This window comes from Podarcis tiliguerta (genome assembly GCF_965153285.1).
Source record: "Podarcis tiliguerta genome assembly, chromosome: 9".
NCBI lineage: Eukaryota > Metazoa > Chordata > Lepidosauria > Squamata > Lacertidae > Podarcis > Podarcis tiliguerta.
Window position 1 is genome coordinate 37,912,772 of NC_139542.1, and position 17,744 is coordinate 37,930,515.

The 17,744-nt window shown below is 39.6% G+C and overlaps 1 protein-coding gene across 5 annotated transcripts in view; it reads right to left on the minus strand.

Moving 5' to 3' along the window:
• LRBA (LPS responsive beige-like anchor protein) overlaps positions 1-17,744 on the minus strand; it is a 350,444-nt gene that overhangs the window by 168,815 nt on the left and 163,885 nt on the right. For all 5 annotated transcript variants that reach the window (XM_083456976.1, XM_083456977.1, XM_083456975.1 and 2 more), the window contains exon 38: positions 1,808-1,932. In XM_083456976.1, coding sequence (XP_083313102.1) covers positions 1,808-1,932 — 125 coding nt within the window. The remainder of the gene's footprint in view (positions 1-1,807; positions 1,933-17,744) is intronic.

The following is a 17,744-nucleotide window of genomic DNA, read 5'->3' on the forward strand; positions in this document are numbered from 1 at the left end:
ATTATATTATATTATATTATATTTTTTAAATATTCGCTTGTTGTTACTTACACTGAGCCCCAAGAATTAGACAGGTCCAAATAAATAAATAGTTGCCTTAATAGTGTTCTTTCTCTGATTCAAAAAGCTATGTTTAATCTTGATGATGGCAACTGAGATCAGAAGACCTATCACAGGGCTGGTACTTATTCTACTCACTCAACTCCCTTTGAAGCAAATCACTTATTGGAATGTATTATAACTAGTGCATATGGTTGGCCATTTTCTACAATAACTACAGTGAGAAATGACAGATTGTACAGTACATTATTTTTGTCACCTGTACCATTCTACAGAACTTAGCACATTCCCAATGTATGCAATGTAAGAATGTTTGTCACATGTGACTATGGCAAGCAGTAGTGAAATTTTAGTTTTTAGGACTGTCTGAAAAACAATTTCTGCATTCTTCAGAAGTATTACCCAGTTGGATTATTACTACTATAATATTGCACACTGCATTGCTTTTAACAATAAGGAGACAAATGAATATTAAAAAATGACTAAAATATTAATTGTACTTTAATATGAATGGTTAAAGTATTTCATAAAGTGTGCAACTGACCCACATTAGAAAAGTTGAAATTAAATTTTGGCAGTTAATTATTGCAAATATGAGCAGGCTTACAATTGATAAGTATCAAGCTTTACTAAAACTAAGTATATATAGACAAAGACAATTTGCACTCTTGAAGCCTTTAGTGTACAGTAGAACAAAATGTACAAGCAGTTTCAAAGCAGAAGAAGCCTAATTAATTCTACATCTCATTTCTCCCTTTCTTCTTTAGCAGAAGATGAGAGGATCTAAGACCATTGTGTTTAGATCACATTATTGACTCTTCCCTGTTTGGTCATTTATTTCAAGGGACGTCATATTTGGCATTATAGTTGCTGACATATTTGAAGACATTAGTGCAAGAGGTTAAGATGCTTGGCTCAGAACAAACTTTCCAAATTATGTTGCCTTCCTAGACACCCATACAACACTAACATAATTTCAAATAGAAATTACCATCTAAAAAAAAAAAAAATAGAAAATGTGAGTTAAATGGGAAAATGGGAAAGAACTATTCAATGAGAGTTTGGTGACTTGCTCCCTGCGCCAATATTCACTTCCAAAGTATTTGTAATAAGGAATATTAAATCTCAGTTTTAAACTAATTTTCAGTATAATTTGTTTGATTTGGCTCATTTTTATAAGAAAGCATAACACATGGTAATACTGAGTTTTAAAATAATTACAGATAACTAATTACCTTTAAACATAGTATATATTCTTCTAATGTATTTCTGATTTGGAGAATACATGTTCTCTGGTTTGCATTACTTCAATTAAGACAAAATGAGCTAACATGTAGGAGAATTAAACAGGGTTCCTGAAAATATAGTAAGCTCTGTACACAGTCTTCATATTCTGCTGACATTAATTAAAATAATCAGTGGGGATTTTTTCAAAGGGAAAATATGCCTTGCTCATACTGCTACAGTTCATGTAAGGTAATTTGTCACAAAACCATACCAAGGGAATAAAGGAATCTTCTACCTTTGTCTCAAATCACTGCTAAGTTCAGCCTCCTATGCAAAGGACTCGTACAGGGAGATGCCATTAAGATATAATTAGGTCTTGAAATGCACAGGTCAGGGAAAGAAACTTAAGGGACCTCTGAATGTGAAAGTGTTTCACCTCCTCTCAGATGACTGGAGCTTGAAGCTCCATTGCCATGCACTGTACCTGCTGCTATTGTCAAGAAGCAGATTTTACACTGACCATGGTCTATGGCTGTTTTTAACGTCGCTTCAGGATGTGTCGATCCAAGGGGGTTACGCACAAATCGTCGCCGGCGCCGCAAGTCATCTTCCCAGTAGTCAAGGCGCCAGAACTCACGAGGACGACTACAATGAAACAGAGGAACCACATATGTTAGCAATTATCAAACAGCATGGTAGCACTGAATTTCTGCATAAAGCTTTCCTTGTTTGCTCTTTTTCTTTTTCTTTTTCAAAAAAGCACCCTAAGCCCTTTTCTGCGATCTTAAAACTTAGGTATGTCCTTGAAAATAACAATATCACCTTCCAGTCTGAGGAACTCCTTTCCCTCCCCCCCCCCTTGGAAGGTGAAATGAGCACTAAATACATCATTTTGAAATGAATTGCTGACAGTGTGATCAGTTTCCCCACACTCTAGTGGCATGTGCTCCGATTTCAGCCTCATTTCAGCCTCAGCAGGGCACCTTTCTCAGTGACTGCATTTATAAACCAGAATAGGGAACAGGCTATTATAAATATGGTATAGCATTACCTATATTAATCAAAGTCTGTCCCCCTTCATTTTTCTTCCTAATTTGTGCCTTTTTGCACAAGGTCAGTAAATCATACCACAAATTCTTGGTCAAGAAAGTGTTAACTTTAATGAATACTTCTGTTACATGATTATGCATGTGATAATAAAATATTACTCTGTTTAGATGTGCAGGAATTTAATTAAAATAATCTCTTAAAATATTCATTACTTTTAGCCCCTGAGGCTTAGAACAACACAAGAAAATACATTTCGTTTCCATTTCCTGTTTTTAAATAAACCATTCCAGGAGAGTAAAACAGCAATCTATTTTCAAACAAATCTGATTGGATTTCTGTTTTATGTAGCTGCATGTTTCCATTTAATTAAGAACTGCATGTTATGGTGCACAATATCGAAGGTATACTTTTTAAAATTTACATTTAGAAAAAGGTTCTATCACACTTGTTATTTTCCACATTGTATTATTCAAATATGCATAGATCGTTTTAATATGGCTATATATAAATGCCAGTTCCTATCTTGTTATGTGATCATGAGCGAGTGTGCTGTAAAACTGCATATTAACCATTAAAAACAGCAAATTCAGGTGCATGTTCATACCTATATATGCAAATACATTGTATTATATGTAAAGTAATAAAGCCTACAGGAATAACACTAGAGATCTACAGCCAACATCTGCATGCTCCAATTACAAAATTAGAATTTTATTTATAAAAGAATGGCTCCTTCAAGAATGGCGCCTCTAAGAATGGCAAAGCAACACTACAAACTATAATCTCATTTCTTTTCATGAGCTAATAATCATTGTCTATCTGACAACTCTGACAAATTAATAGGTCTGATTAATTTATAGATTACAAATGATTGGACACACAATATCTGTATTCCTCTTCTTTAATTATTTAGACTCCAGAAAGAGAAAATATTTTTTGTTAGAGTGAATCTAGCTATCTAAAAGAAGAGCTACAAGCCTACTACACAGTTAGAGCCATTAATTCTTTTTAAAGTCCACATTCGATAGTAACGCATTGTACAAAAAAAAATACATGTAAAATGTGAATTTTCATTAATAAATTCAATTCAGGTATTATCTGAATCCATTTTAACTGAATGCTCTGCATTGCATTTTTACTATTTTTAAACATACACAGAATTGAGGAGCTTACTTTCTGCAGAATTTATAAAAGCACAGTTATATGCCTAAGAAAAAAGCTACATTTGCTCAAAGCGTGATTAATAACTTAAAATTCTCCATTAGCGATTACAAAAAAAGGCAGAACGCAGCTGGCTATGTGTATGCATTTGATAGTCATGGAGCATGGATAGCCACTTCATCATTCTGCCTTCCTTCATTTATCTGTTAAAATTACTATCAAATATCAAGTAGGATAGAGTCGTGAATCACAAACTGCTCCTCATTTTCAAGGGAATGATACAATGAGAGTCTATTCATCAGTATGGCAATCGGCACAAGTAATTAGTCCCTTAGACTGAGATCTCTTGCAAACCTTATTGTATCCAGTGCCACAAACATATGACAATGAAAAGCTAATGGAGGCTTCTAAAATTTGTTAACTGCTTTGGCCATCAATCCTTCCAGTTCTCTGCACTGCAGTATTATGCAAAGATTGTAAATTATTCAGGCCATCCATTCATCTTTCTGCACTTTTGATTAAATTAAACAATGCTGTTTTTTCTGGCTGTAATTGCAACATGTGGAGCAGCTATGTTAAAAGTAAGTAACAGTAGATGCAACCATGCAGCGAGACATGAACATTTCTGGAAAATTCACAATCTTTAGTCCCCCATCCTGCCTCGTTAGATGATAGCTCACGTTTGCCTTAATTAGTTAATGTATAATGACACTGAAGTACAGGATGTGTTTTAGGACATCTGCATTAGGAAGAAAAACTGTCCCTGGACACAGAGAATCATTTCTAGAATAGTATAACATTAAAAATAAACATTTTCACTGGATAAGATTTATTAAATGTTGAACCATGAAAGGGAATATCATGAATTCAGTAGCAGGTCAAGTGTTCTTATGAAAATAAGAAAATCAGTTTCAACAGAAGTTGGACAGTTTTTCATGAAACAGCCTCCATACCCTTTTACTGCATTTGCCACCACAGGAAGACACACAACCTCAATTCTATTGGGACAATTACCGTATTTTTCACTCTATAGGATGCACCCAACCATAGGACGCACCTTGTTTAAGAGGGGGAGAACAAGGGGAAAAAAATTCTCCCCCTCTCTGCTCAGCGCCCCTTCAGCAAAGCTCCCACTTGGCTGAAGAAGCACTGTGCAGCTCTCCTTCTCTGCTGAAACCAGGAGAGTCTTGCTCTCCCAGCTTCAGCGAAAGGAACCTGAAGCCTCCGGAGCGCAGCGGGAACTCGCGCTGCACTCCGAAGGCTTCAGGCGGCTATCCCTGAAGCCTCCGGAGTATGGAGGGAGCGCTCCCTCTGCGCTTCGGAGGCTTCGCGTTGCTATCGCTGAAGCCAAGGAGCCTGCATTCGCTCCATAGGACGCACACACATTTCCCCTTAATTTTTGGAGGGGGAAAAGTGCGTCCTATAGAGTGAAAAATATGGTAAATGAGACAAAATTAAACCTCTTGTGTTTTCCTGATGATTGTGCATAAAAACAGCTAAAATATATGAGTGCTTTCCTCTGTTGTGCTAGATCTGTGGTTATATGTTTTTCTAACAGAGCTATTAAGTTTTACAAAAAGGTTAGATTAGATATTCAGAATGAAAAAGATATTGTGAAGGACTGTGAATTACTGCCAACTTCTTCAAGAGTTTCTCAGTGTCACGTGCTTGCTATGAAATGATGGTCAGGCAACAGACAGCATCAGCACAACTCCACTTTACCTGTCTCTCATATCTATGCCTTCTATCTTTGCTTGCAGCTAAATGTTCAGGACCAACACATTGCTCAATAAAACAGAAAGTACAAAGCAGCATGAGACACAAGAGCTTGCATTGGCAAGTAAATGGGAGTCAGTCACTTCTAGGAAGAGAAAGGATTTTTAATCTGGAAGGAAAGTAGTGGACAGACACTTGCCAGAGATGGAAAGGGAGTGGGCACTATCCATAACAGATTGGGGAGCTAGGGAAATAAAAGAGGTGGTCGCAAGCGAATTGGTTCGTCACTTCTATGCTTAGCCAATATTTTATATTTACTTATGTATTCATACCCCAATACATTCAATTTTACCACTCTCATGGTGCTCATAAATAATTCAGAGCAATAGAACAAGCACACCCCAACATTTCGGCAACAAATTAAAATATATTAAAACAGTACAAACACACAACAGAAACAGAGTCAAAACGAAGTCAAGCAATATTTAGAAGGCCTTGGAAATTTAAAAAGGGCACTTTTCTTACACCAAAACGACACAGGAACCAGATGCCTTGTTGGGTAGAGTGTTCTAGAGATGGGGCACTACCATATATTTATTTCTGATTTGCATAGATTCAGGTTTCAGATTTAGGAATTATCAATAATTCTTCTCTTTCACAGGAAAACACACACTTCTTTTACTACAACACCACCACCACCACTTATACAGTGTGGGTGAACAAGGATATAGAAACAGTCAGCAACTATCAGTGACTACGTGGTAGAGCATCGCAATATTAGTTTCTTGTGGAATTGGTTTTACTTATAAAAGTACAGGAAAGGGACAATGGCTACAGTTGTGTAGGGAGAAAAGGTATTTATGAGAATGAGCAACAACAAAAATGCAGACTAGTCATGAAGTGCATAGAGTAGGCTGCTGTTTACTTTGAATCACGCAAAACTTCTGAGAAAAACCCAAAATTGTATGACTTTTATGAGGAGTGACCAAACCAAAGCTAGTATTTCACAGAAGTCAATACAATCCAAAAACATATTGCTGCTGCAATGCCTAAGCTAGAACTGTTGTAAAAGGTAAAACTCTATCTGTGTGAAGCGCAATTTTGCAAAACAGAAAACCAGACAGAAAGTACAGTGCAGTAGCCTTAATAAACCACATGCTGTAATGAAAACAGGAGACTAGTCTGGAGCTCATTTCACAAGATGCCTGTTCAAAAGAAAAACATCTCGTGTTTCCTGGGCTGGAGGTTAAATACATCATGCAGGTAAAATGTTTGCTTATGCCTGGTCATGAGTGTGAGTTTTGTGCTGCTGAAGAAATTGTCTGACTGACAGCTCTAGAAGTTGAGACTATTAATTATTCTCGTAACAGATTCAGTTATGATTATCATCCAATAAACCTTCTCAAAATGTTACCTTAGGCATATCTGAAAGTATCAGAAGTGCCTAAGGGGAAGACGAGATGCTAGAGTAGTAGAACATGTGTACTAGTCTACAATGTTTTTACTATGTTTTTATATGTACTGTAAGCCACCCAGAGTGGCTGGGAAAACCCAGTCAGATGGGTGGAGTGAATAAGGAGGAGGAGTTTGTGCCAATTGACTGCAAAACATAATCCCTTCAAAGCTCAAATGGAGAAAATGGGAATTCTCACTGTGAATTGCTGTTCTCAAGGGGTGACAGAGAACATGAAGCACCTTTGCGATGCTGCCCCCTCTGGAGATGGAAGGCACTGTCAAAACACTACCCAGAGACAGGACACAATTTGGGAGTGGGTGATGAAGCACCCCCCTGGACACCTACTTTGGCTAGAACAGCCTCATTTGGGGAGCAAAGGACCACCCCCCGGTTTGGGAACTAAGACCAAGAACGGATGGCCAAAGTGGGGTTAGGAATTGGCACAGAAACTACAAGATGCTCAAACAACCTCTTCTACATGTGCAGCAGCAGAAGCTGTAAGGAACTATCCCACCCCAAAGTCCCTGGGACCCAGGGCAGGGAGGAATGCCCTCCAGAATCCCAATTTACTGCAAGAATTTCTGTTTTCTAACTGACAGGGAATCCCAGATAGCACTAAGTACCTTCAGGATGTAGGCGAGCAGTGCCAACTCAGGGAAACAATCCTGAGAATGATAGATGTCTTAACTCAGGAACTGCACCTTTCTGCCGAAGTGTGCATTCACTTAGACAGAAACACTGATTTTATAGCGCTTTGTAAGTGTGCAGACTGATGCCCACATTGGAGCCTTGCATATATCTAGGAATATGCAGCTTTCCCTAAGGGCCACCTAAATAGCTGAACGCCAAAGAGAGTGGGTAGTGATGCTCACTCGGGGTGACTTCTCCAGTACCTTGTAAGACTATACTCTGTTTGTTATTGTTTAGTCGTTTAGTCGTGCCTGACTCTTTGTGACCCCATGGACCAGAGCACACCAAACACTCCTCTCTTCCACTGCCTACCGCAGTTTGGTCAAACTCATGCTGGTAGCTTCGAGAACACTGTCCAACCACTATACTCTGTAAGGCACCTCAATATGGTGCATGTAGACAAGTTCTTCCCCAAGCCCTTAGGATGCCTCATCTCACCCTTCTTAGCCATGGGGAGGGCCTTCTTCTTGACCTTGGTCTCCACCAAGATCACCTCCAAAGGCTCCCCAAACAGCTACCCCACGTCAAACTTGGAGCTGCTCAACCTGGCCTGGGACACTAGGTTCACCCCTCAGTTCCTTAGCCAAATATTCCACCCTTCCAGGGTGTTTGCTGTCATACTCCTGGCATTAAGGTGGATGCAAGCCAAACTAAAAGTCTGCCAAAAATGATGTAGATAGGACTATCTTCTTTAAACAGTCATCGAGCAGTTTGGGAGTGTTTGCTGCTCCAGGCTCCAGCCATCTCCTCTCCTCACATAGTCGCAGACTAGGTGAGGACCCTATGTGAAGGTGGTTCTGCCTACACCCCCCCCCCAAAGAAAATATTAGGGAGATTGTGGATGGATCCTCCAAATCAGCTGCAAAGTCAGTATGTCAATGAAAGCTCCTGGGTGAATCAATCCCACGCACACCAGCAGGTAGGCTGCTCCATGCTTCCTCCCTAGTGCTGTCCATATCTGGAAATCCCAACCTATTGCATGTGTCCTGGCACCATAGCTGGGTATGAAGCCCAGGGCTGATGGAAATTGGATGTCTCACATCTTGGTGGGTGGGACTGACCTCACCCAGGGGCAGGGTGCCTGTCTAGGGTTCCTGGGCTATGGACTTGGATGAAACAGAGGATTCCTCTGGTAGAGCTGCAAAAGGAGAAGCTAGCATAGTCCTTGTAGTCCCTTTTCCTCTTGCCCTTGAACCTTCTCTACTCTTGTCCCTTCTTTGCTTTGTGTCTCCTGTGTGGAGATCTATTTCCCCAGATATTTTTCTCCCAAGCAAGGGGAGCCCAAGCAAGAATAAATGGTGACGGAGAGAGGAGGTCCTGTCCTTCCTATGCATGTTGTGCTTTAAATGACCCACTCATCCTAATACTGTACATCAGCAGCACTATGTATCCCATAATGCATGGTTTATATCACCCCAATATCCAGCTTGGACATAAGCAAAGAACACCTTGACAGAAGGTGACCAGAGAGGCAGGCAACTGATTTGGTTTTGGTAAGAACAACAACAAAAAACACCTTTTGCAATGAATACTAAATGCTATATGAATTGTATGAATTATCAAAAGTGTTAATTCCAGAAGTTAGATGGCAAAGCTGCTATTCAGCCTGGTACTACTAAAATCAATCACAAAATGTCATCATGTTAGAAGAAATGATTATTTGTGGAACAAATTCTTGTCTATGGAGAACCACACTTTAATTGTAATTAATTTCCAAGACAAACAGCTGCTAAAATTACAGAAATATTTGAGCACTGCCATAATCATGGTTTTGACTGAATTTGTTTTGCCCAAAGCAGATTCCTGTACTTCCAAACTGCATTACTGCAAGGTGCATGATAGGAGGATTTCATAGTCATTTACACTTGTAAAATTGTGTTATGGTAACACCTTTTGAAGACACACTTATTTACACAGGCATTCCTTTGATCTCTCAACCCAAGTCCCCTCATTAAATTATTCGTTTATTGTGTATTTTAATGGTGAATGCTTATATTTAAAGGTCTGGGCAACTGTTTTTTTTATATCTGGTAAGTTCAACAGCAAAAAATAAAAAAAAAACCCCACAAGGCTGTCTTTTATAAGTTTGAAGCAATATACTATGAAGGGTTTAGGAATTTTAAAGTCTAAGCATCTTTCCTTTCCCCCCACTGATTTCAGCAACTGAAAACAAAATAAAATTCTATCTGGATCTTAACTACAAGAGAAATAAATGGTCTGCCTGCCCTCCGTTAGCAATGTATTATGCACTTGATTTTAAATTGAAAGATAAAAGTGCTCAAGTTCCAATAAGGCTTTACTTTGGACATAAATCTAGATGAAATAACATCGAGGTATTAGAGGGCATCATGAGATAAAGCATTCTCTTCTATCTCGTGAACTGAAATGTGTTGTGCTTTCATGCAGATAGAGATGGAGAATACTAACTAAAACCTCAGCCATTTATCAAGCAGTGGCCATAAATAAAGTAGAGGCTACCCATCTCTAGACCATCTTAATGGAAATAGAGTGTTTCATGGTGTAAAACATTTTGTAAGCTTCACACAATTCTTTTACTGAAGCCTTTAGAGACTATGCAGTTGAATGCAGAATAATTATGAGAAAAATAAATTTCCATGCTGTCAAACTAATTTACATAGAACCTTTCAGGTAGTCAACACAGTATTTATTAATAGGTACCAGGGTAAGCACATTTGGCCTCAATCCAATGAACAGTTAGGCAGGCTTAATCCCATTGATTTCAATGAATTTAAGCAAACTTAACTCTATTTAAGCCATTACGTACAGACCTTATTTGCAAAATATTGAAACTGCAGTATCTTTTCAAGTGACGTGAAAACAAAGATAAATAAGGCCTGACTGGTTCTCTAGAAAGATTTACTAGAGTACATGCCTAGCAAGAAGAAAAGACAGATCACTTCTTATTGCTACCTACAGCTTCCAACTCTTTGGATGATTTGCCATCAATCCTGGAAAAAGGTGATTCACAACCCAGCTATCCATGTCTTTAGTTTTCACCTTTTTAAACTTCATTTAACTTCCATCCCCATGGGTATAAATACTCAGCTTCAAACTTCACACATCTTGTAGGCAAGAACACATGTAACCAAAATTACTACCATAATGAACAAGGAAGACAGAGTCATTCCGTTTTTGGTGCTACAGATTTGACACACTAGTTCTGGAAGATTCTGTGGTGAAAATTTAAGCAGCCTAATTATAAAAAAAATACCAGTACATTGCTTGTACTTTAAGTCCCTTCTGTGTGCAGAACCATACATGTGTAGTGCAAGACTATTCAATGTGAATCATCTATGCAGCTGTGATATGAAGAAAAGTCCCGCAGCTGGATCAGGAGAAAGGCCCATCTAGTCCAGCATCCTGTTCTCACAGTGGCCAACAAGGCACCTATTGGAATCTCATAAGCAGGGCCTGAGCACAACAGCACTCCCCTGCTTGGGATTCCCAGGAACTGGTATTCAGAGGCATAATGCCTCCCACAGTGGCTAGACACTATTGATAGCCTCGGTCCTCTTTTATAGCCATCCAAGTTGATGGTCATTACTACATGTGTTGCCTGAAGTAGTACCTTCTTTTTTCTGTCCAGAATGTTCCAATGTTTACCTTCTTTGAATTGCCCTGAATTCTAGTATTATGAAAGACAGAGAAAAAACATATCCACTTTCTCCATACCACAGAATAACTCCCCACCTTATTCACTTGGTTTTTCCTAAATTAAAAGCCCCAAATGTTGTAATCTTTCCTCAAAGGGCACTTGCTCCACCCCCTTGCTCTTTTTAGCTGTCCATTTCTGAACATATTCCAGCTCCATATTATATTTTAGGATTAAAAGCTAAAGGGAACCCTGACCATTAGGTCCAGTCACAGACGACTCTGGAGTTGTGGCGCTCGCTTTACTGGCCAAGGGAGCTGACTTACAGCTTCTGGCTCATGTGACCAGCATGACTAAGCCACTTCTGGCGAACCAGAGCAATGCATGGAAACACCATTTACCTTCCCGCTGCAGCGGTAGCTATTTATCTACTTGCACTGGCGTGCTTTCAGTCTGCTAGGTTGGCAGGAGCTGGGACCAAGCAACGGGAGCTCACCCTGTTGAGGGGATTCGAACGGCTGACTTTCTGATTGGCAAGCCCTAGACTCTGTGGTTTAAACCACAGCGCCACCCGCATCATATTTTAGGATTATTTTGCCCTAATTTGCATCACTTTACACTTGCTTAAACTGAATTGCATTTCCCATTTTAATGCCCATTCGCTCAGTGTGGAAAGAAGCACCTCATAATCCCATGTTCTTTTAACCACCCAGAACAATTTGGTATCATCAGCAAACTTTGCTTCCTGACTGCTCACCCCTAACTCTAGATAACTCATGAACAAATTATGAAGCACAGTAAAGATCCCTGGGGACTCCACTTCCTGCATCATTCCATGGGGAGAACTGTCCATTTATTCTTATTGATTTTGGGGGTGAAGGGAAGAATGTCAAAAGGTTTGTTTTAGAACAGGAAGAAGTCACTCAGACAGAGGGCTTTCCCCCCGAAGCACAGGCTGGGGCCACACTTTCCTTTTTCAAGCCCTAGTACAGTCCCCATGCACAATTGTATGGCTAGTTCAAAAACAATGACTTCATGTTGTAGTGATTAATTCTTTGTGCATTCATTTTATATGCATAAGGCATTTTTAAATCTGTGAGTCTATTATAAGGTGTGCCTGTGTACTGCAAACACCCTCTGCAAACAAGTAGTCAAGCTACTTGGTCATAGCTGTCAACTTTTCCCTTTTCTTGCAAGGAATCCTATTCGGAATAAGGGAATTTCCCTTTAAAACAGGGAAACGTTGACAGATATGTACTTGGTACACCCATTGAAGAAATTTGCTGGGAAGCAAACACAACCTTAGAATATACATTTTTTTCACAAAGCATACTAATTACACAAATATTTGATAATCACATCCATTACTTGCATCATGTGCAAAGAGATGAAAAAATGGTACATAACCTTCTCTTTAATATTCCAGTTTTTTGATGACTATTCCTTTTCCCAGAGCCTAGGTTTCCTTCCCACAGCTGTTCTTCCTGAGAGGGCTGTATCCACTCCTTATATTACATAGTCATCTAGCAGCAGCCATTCCATCAGGCTGCAACAGAGGGCAAGGAGGGAAGCAGGGCTATTCTATCCGCTCCTCTGAGAGAACAGAAATTTCAGGTCTTCTCCCTCATTTGTCACATAGCTGGTTGCTATAAGAACTGTGTGTTAGGAACTGGCGCCTGAGTTGTTTGTTTTTTCCTTCCTCCTCCTCCATTCCTTTCCCCCCTTTTTGTGTTGTGTTTTTAGATTGGTAGCCCGAGGGAAGAGACTGACTTGCTTTTTTTAATCGTTAAGCTTCTCTGGGAGCCTTTTTAGCTGAAAAGCAGTTTAGCTGGAGAGTGGTGTAAAAACATCTATGAATAAACAAATACATGTATATACATTTATCTGACTCTTCAGTTTGCCATCTCCCCACCAAGTACAGAGTCAGCTTTACTACGATGCAGGAGCATAATGTGCGACAACAATTTGTGGCTGAGCTATGAAACTGTACACTTTTAGAGGTGCCATGGATTTGAAGATCTGGCCTAATTAAAATCTGATTTCTAATTACCGTATTTTTCGCTCTATAAGACGCACCAGACCACAAGACACACCTAGTTTTTGGAGGAGGAAAACAAGAAAAAAAATATTCTGAATCTCAGAAGCCAGAACAGCAAGAGGGATCGCTGCAGTGAAAGCAGCAATCCCTCTTGCTGTTCTGGCTTCTGGGATAGCTGCACAGCCTGCATTCGCTCCATAAGATGCACACAAATTTCCCCTTACTTTTTAGGAGGGAAAAAGAGCAAAAAATATGGTATGTGAAGATTTCAGTAACATACACGTGTGTGAGAGAGAGGGACTTCTTTTATATATGCATTCATATATAAGAGTAAACAACTTCCTGCATTTGAATATGAGTCATTGTTCTTTATAGCATGTGAACCCCTTAGAAGCTATCCATTATTCATGTCTACTTCCTAAGTATCAGACTTTTCCTTAAGGAATTACAACACATAATCCACAAATCCATACACAAATGTATCCTTTATAAGCGGACATACACCATAGATCAGTGGTGAGAAATGTGAGGGAGCACAACTCCAGAACTTCTTTCAGAACAGGTGAGATGGTGTCATCTGGTGGAGCACCTGAGTTCAGGGTAGCATGCATTGGTGTGGGGCACGCCATGTTTTCCTCTCAGCACAACAACCCTATGGTTTTGTTTTTTTTAAAAAAATTAAGTGTTTGAGGTGCACAGAAACATTGACATCATGGCATTCTTCTTATAATTTTTATTTTAATGACAAATGGGGGCTTGGTGGCCACAAAAACAGGGGGCATATGCAGTGATCACATATGCAGTGGACTGAAAGGTCCATCAGTTAGTTGCCTCTGCTGTAGGTACTCAGTAATGACAAAGAGCAAATTGGTGATGGACACTCACGCTGCCATGGCTGATGCTTCCAAGCAATACTTAAGTATTGTGGGTTGTTTGTTGCAAAAAAATAATAATAATCTCCTTCAGGAGCTCTGCTCTCCTCTCTGCAATAACCGTCAAAGATGGCAAGGTTGCTCTAAATGCATATACTTAAGGAATATGAAAGCAATTTTACTTGCATCACCTGGAGTGAAAGAGAAGCAACATGCCCCATGGGGAGCAACTTTCAGGGCTTATTCAAAACACACCTTTTCATGTGTCCTCAACTCAGCCTCTTACAAAGAAAAGGAAATGCTAGAAAGTAAAATAAAAACAGATAAACAAGCCTCTGATGGTATCTACAAAAACCCCTGTTTCCAGTCACCATCCAGTTCGTGAGACTGTATTCCAAATCAAGTGGAAGCAGCACCAACCCAGGTGAACAGAGTTGCTCTGCTTTCTGTAAATACACTCTTAAGTTAAAACCTAGAAGAAGTCCTCCTTCTGGGGAATTATGGGAAACTTGAATGAAATCAATAAAACCTTGGGCATGCTGCCTGGTACTCAAAGAAGAGGATTTACCTCTTCTAGCACTAAATTGAGGGGACGGGACAATTTTTATGGAAGATTTTCATAGATATATTATTTGAGCATCTAAGAATATGGGTACAAGTTATAACCACATCCCACTGTAAAAAAGGGAAGTTATTATTTTAAAGTGAAACAGCACATTTCTACTGGATGTCAGCTATAGTTATTGTGGCAACCTGCACAAAGTACAGACGCCGAATGTTGGCTCCCCATGAAAATAGGCACAATTATAAGACATCTGTTAAAAGTTTGGATTGTATGTCTTGCCCTATTATCACACAGCAATCATGCACCAAAGGTAGAGTTGTAACTCAGATTCTCAGTTGTACTGTTCAACTGCCTCAATCAGAACACGGTCCCTTTCCTCACAGCCGTCCCCTCAGGCCACTCATTATGTACTTGGAAAATTATGATCAAGTGATGCATGGATTTTACAGACTTCCACCTCATTTGCTATAAATGTTCAGTCAATTTCCTTAACATTATCTATTCTGTGCATTGAATAAACCAGAGATCCTTCACAAGAATAGTGCATAGTCAGATAACCGAAATCTATCACAAGTTGTAGCGTTTATGCCATATAGACTAACTGGGTAACAAAGCTTAATTTAAATGTTTGAATTTGGAATTCAATGCTAAAATCTATTAATCTGCACCAAGACATAGCTTCCATACTCAGAATTTAAAACTAAGCCACAACATTAATAGCAAGCAATTAATAAAAAGCAAGTAAAACAACTTCCTCCTCTTCTCACACAGCAGGTAAACCTTCTCTCTCCTCAAGCGGGAAGAATGACTTCTACAAGCATTCTCTTCATGAGTTATGTATCACCAATTAACATCTATTCTTCCCTGCCCACATTGCTCCAATTGGCAATGTCATGCACAAATTAGAAGTATGGCCAAGAAAAACATAGATTTAGTCAATGCTCACAAGCAATCATATATGTCTGTTGCTCCATTAAGTTCTGAGGCAACTGTTTTGCTATGAGCATGGGGATGAGTTCTAAATTGGGATGACTGCCGTTATGGACCATGTCTCAAACACCTGAATCCTGTGCCTCCCAGTAAAGGTGGACGTGGTCACAAGAGAGTGCACCTCTCTGTCTGCACCCTCCTTTTCCTCATTTGAGGTTCTTGTGGCCACCAGATAAAAGGAAGTGAATTTTCTACAAACCTACACTTTCACCAGTCAGCTTAAATAACCTTCCTCAGGTTTTCCTCAATCTTCATTAGGCAGTGTAAAATTTAAAGCTCTAAGTGTAAGGGTGTTTACATTAAGCTGGGACCACGCAGGTTTAAGAAACAAATAGTTTACTAAGATGAAAAAAAAGTAATGAGTTTTAAGGAGAATATATTAGAAGGGGAGGAACCTACAGAAACCCAAAATATTCCATTTGGAGCAACCCCCAAGCATATAAACAAGCAGTCCGGGACTATAAGTTCTGCTGCTTAACGTAGATTTCACAATTGGTAGTCAGTAACATAATGGTGAGAGTAATGCTCTCTTTACAGTGAATTCAGATATTAGAAGAACTTGGTCAATTAGATTTTAATCAGAGTCATACTCTTAAAAGGGAAGTTAACATCAGGGAAAAGAACAATACACCATTAATCCATTAGGTATGCAGCATATTTCCTTGACTGTATTTATCTGAAATATGAACTTTAATGGTTACATATGCTTATTGTACATACGCAGTCCACCTTAATAACAACATGCCACTATAAACACAAATGACAAAATTATTGGTATGAAACCCGATCTTCTGCTACAATATTTTCAGGCCATCAGTGTGCATTTTAAGCATCACGCACCATTAAAATTTACCCCTGGTTGAAGTATCAACCCAGAGACTATAACTTGGCATAAGAGGGATGGTTTTCATCTAAACTGGCACCCAGTTTATAGAGAATAATGTTCCTAGACTTTTAAATGAAATACATGTGTGAAGCTGTAAGAGTAAGCAACAAATCACAGCAACAAACAGCTAAGTATTATTACACCAGTGCTTTTCATAATATCATCCAGCCTCTACAATTAATCCTTGCAAGCCTGCACAGCTTCCAATCCCCTTCCATAAAGGTGTCCCAATTACAGGGTATGATCAATATATACTGATTAAAGTAATTTTAGCAGTGACATTTCTCTCAATATTATGTTGCAACATTCATAGCAATCCGTGTACAATATGATATTTTCATTGTGGACCACCTAAAGCAAGGGTAGGCAACCCAAGGCCCGTGGGCCAGATGGGGCCCAACCGCCTTCTCAATCTGGCCCACGGGCGGTTTGGGAATCAGCATGTTTTTACATGAGTAGAATGTGTCCTTTTATTTAAAATGCATCTCTGGGTTATTTGTGGGGCATAGGAATTCGTTCACCCCCCAAAAAAAAAAATATAGTCCGGCCCACCACATGGTCTGAGGGACGGTGGACCAGCCCACGGCTGAAAAAGGTTGCTGACCCCTGACCTAAAGTGTAACACACCACCTACACCAACCTTCTTCAATCTTGAGTCCTCAGATGTTGTTGAACTACTGATCCATCATCCCTGATCACTGGTCAGACTGGCAGGAGATGATCAGCAGACCAACAACAACTCAGGAGTCTGTGACTAAGAACTGCCACATTTTTGAGAAGTGTGGGAGATGAGTCCCTTAGCTTTCTATGAGCAACAAATCTAGCATCATGCTAATTGGGTTTTTTGCCCTTTCTTGAAGTTATAAGTTGCTCAACTGTTTTTCCTAGTAGGCTTAGTGGGGCTACTATTGAATTGGGGAGATTTAGAGAAAGTACAACAGGTAAAGTGCAGATCTCTACAGCATCATGGGGGTCTCTAGACTGACTCCACCATGATCACAAGGCAGGAACAAAGATTCTTTGGGAAAGTGGGCTGTTCCCAATCAATTGTGCGGACTCACCAAGCTCAAATAGTAATCAGAGCAGCAAGTAGTAAAGAAATAACAGATGCCCACTTTCCCCTTCAATATTTAACGTAAATAATTGCCAACAGGGCGTAGAACATGTGAGAAAATTAGAGGCACGTTGCAGTCCATGTTAGGGAATGGTTCCAGTGACCCAATGATGCTGTATAGATCTACACTTTAGGAGAGTGCCAATTGTACTATCACCTACTGGCATCATGGCGCCACTGGATTGCGATGCATCAGAGCTTACCCAATTAGGGTGGGTCCAAAGTGCAACTTGAGCTAGCATTGGAGGGCCTGATGTAGGATCCTGGGACCAAAGCAGTAATACAGATCAATCTTACAGTGCCTTG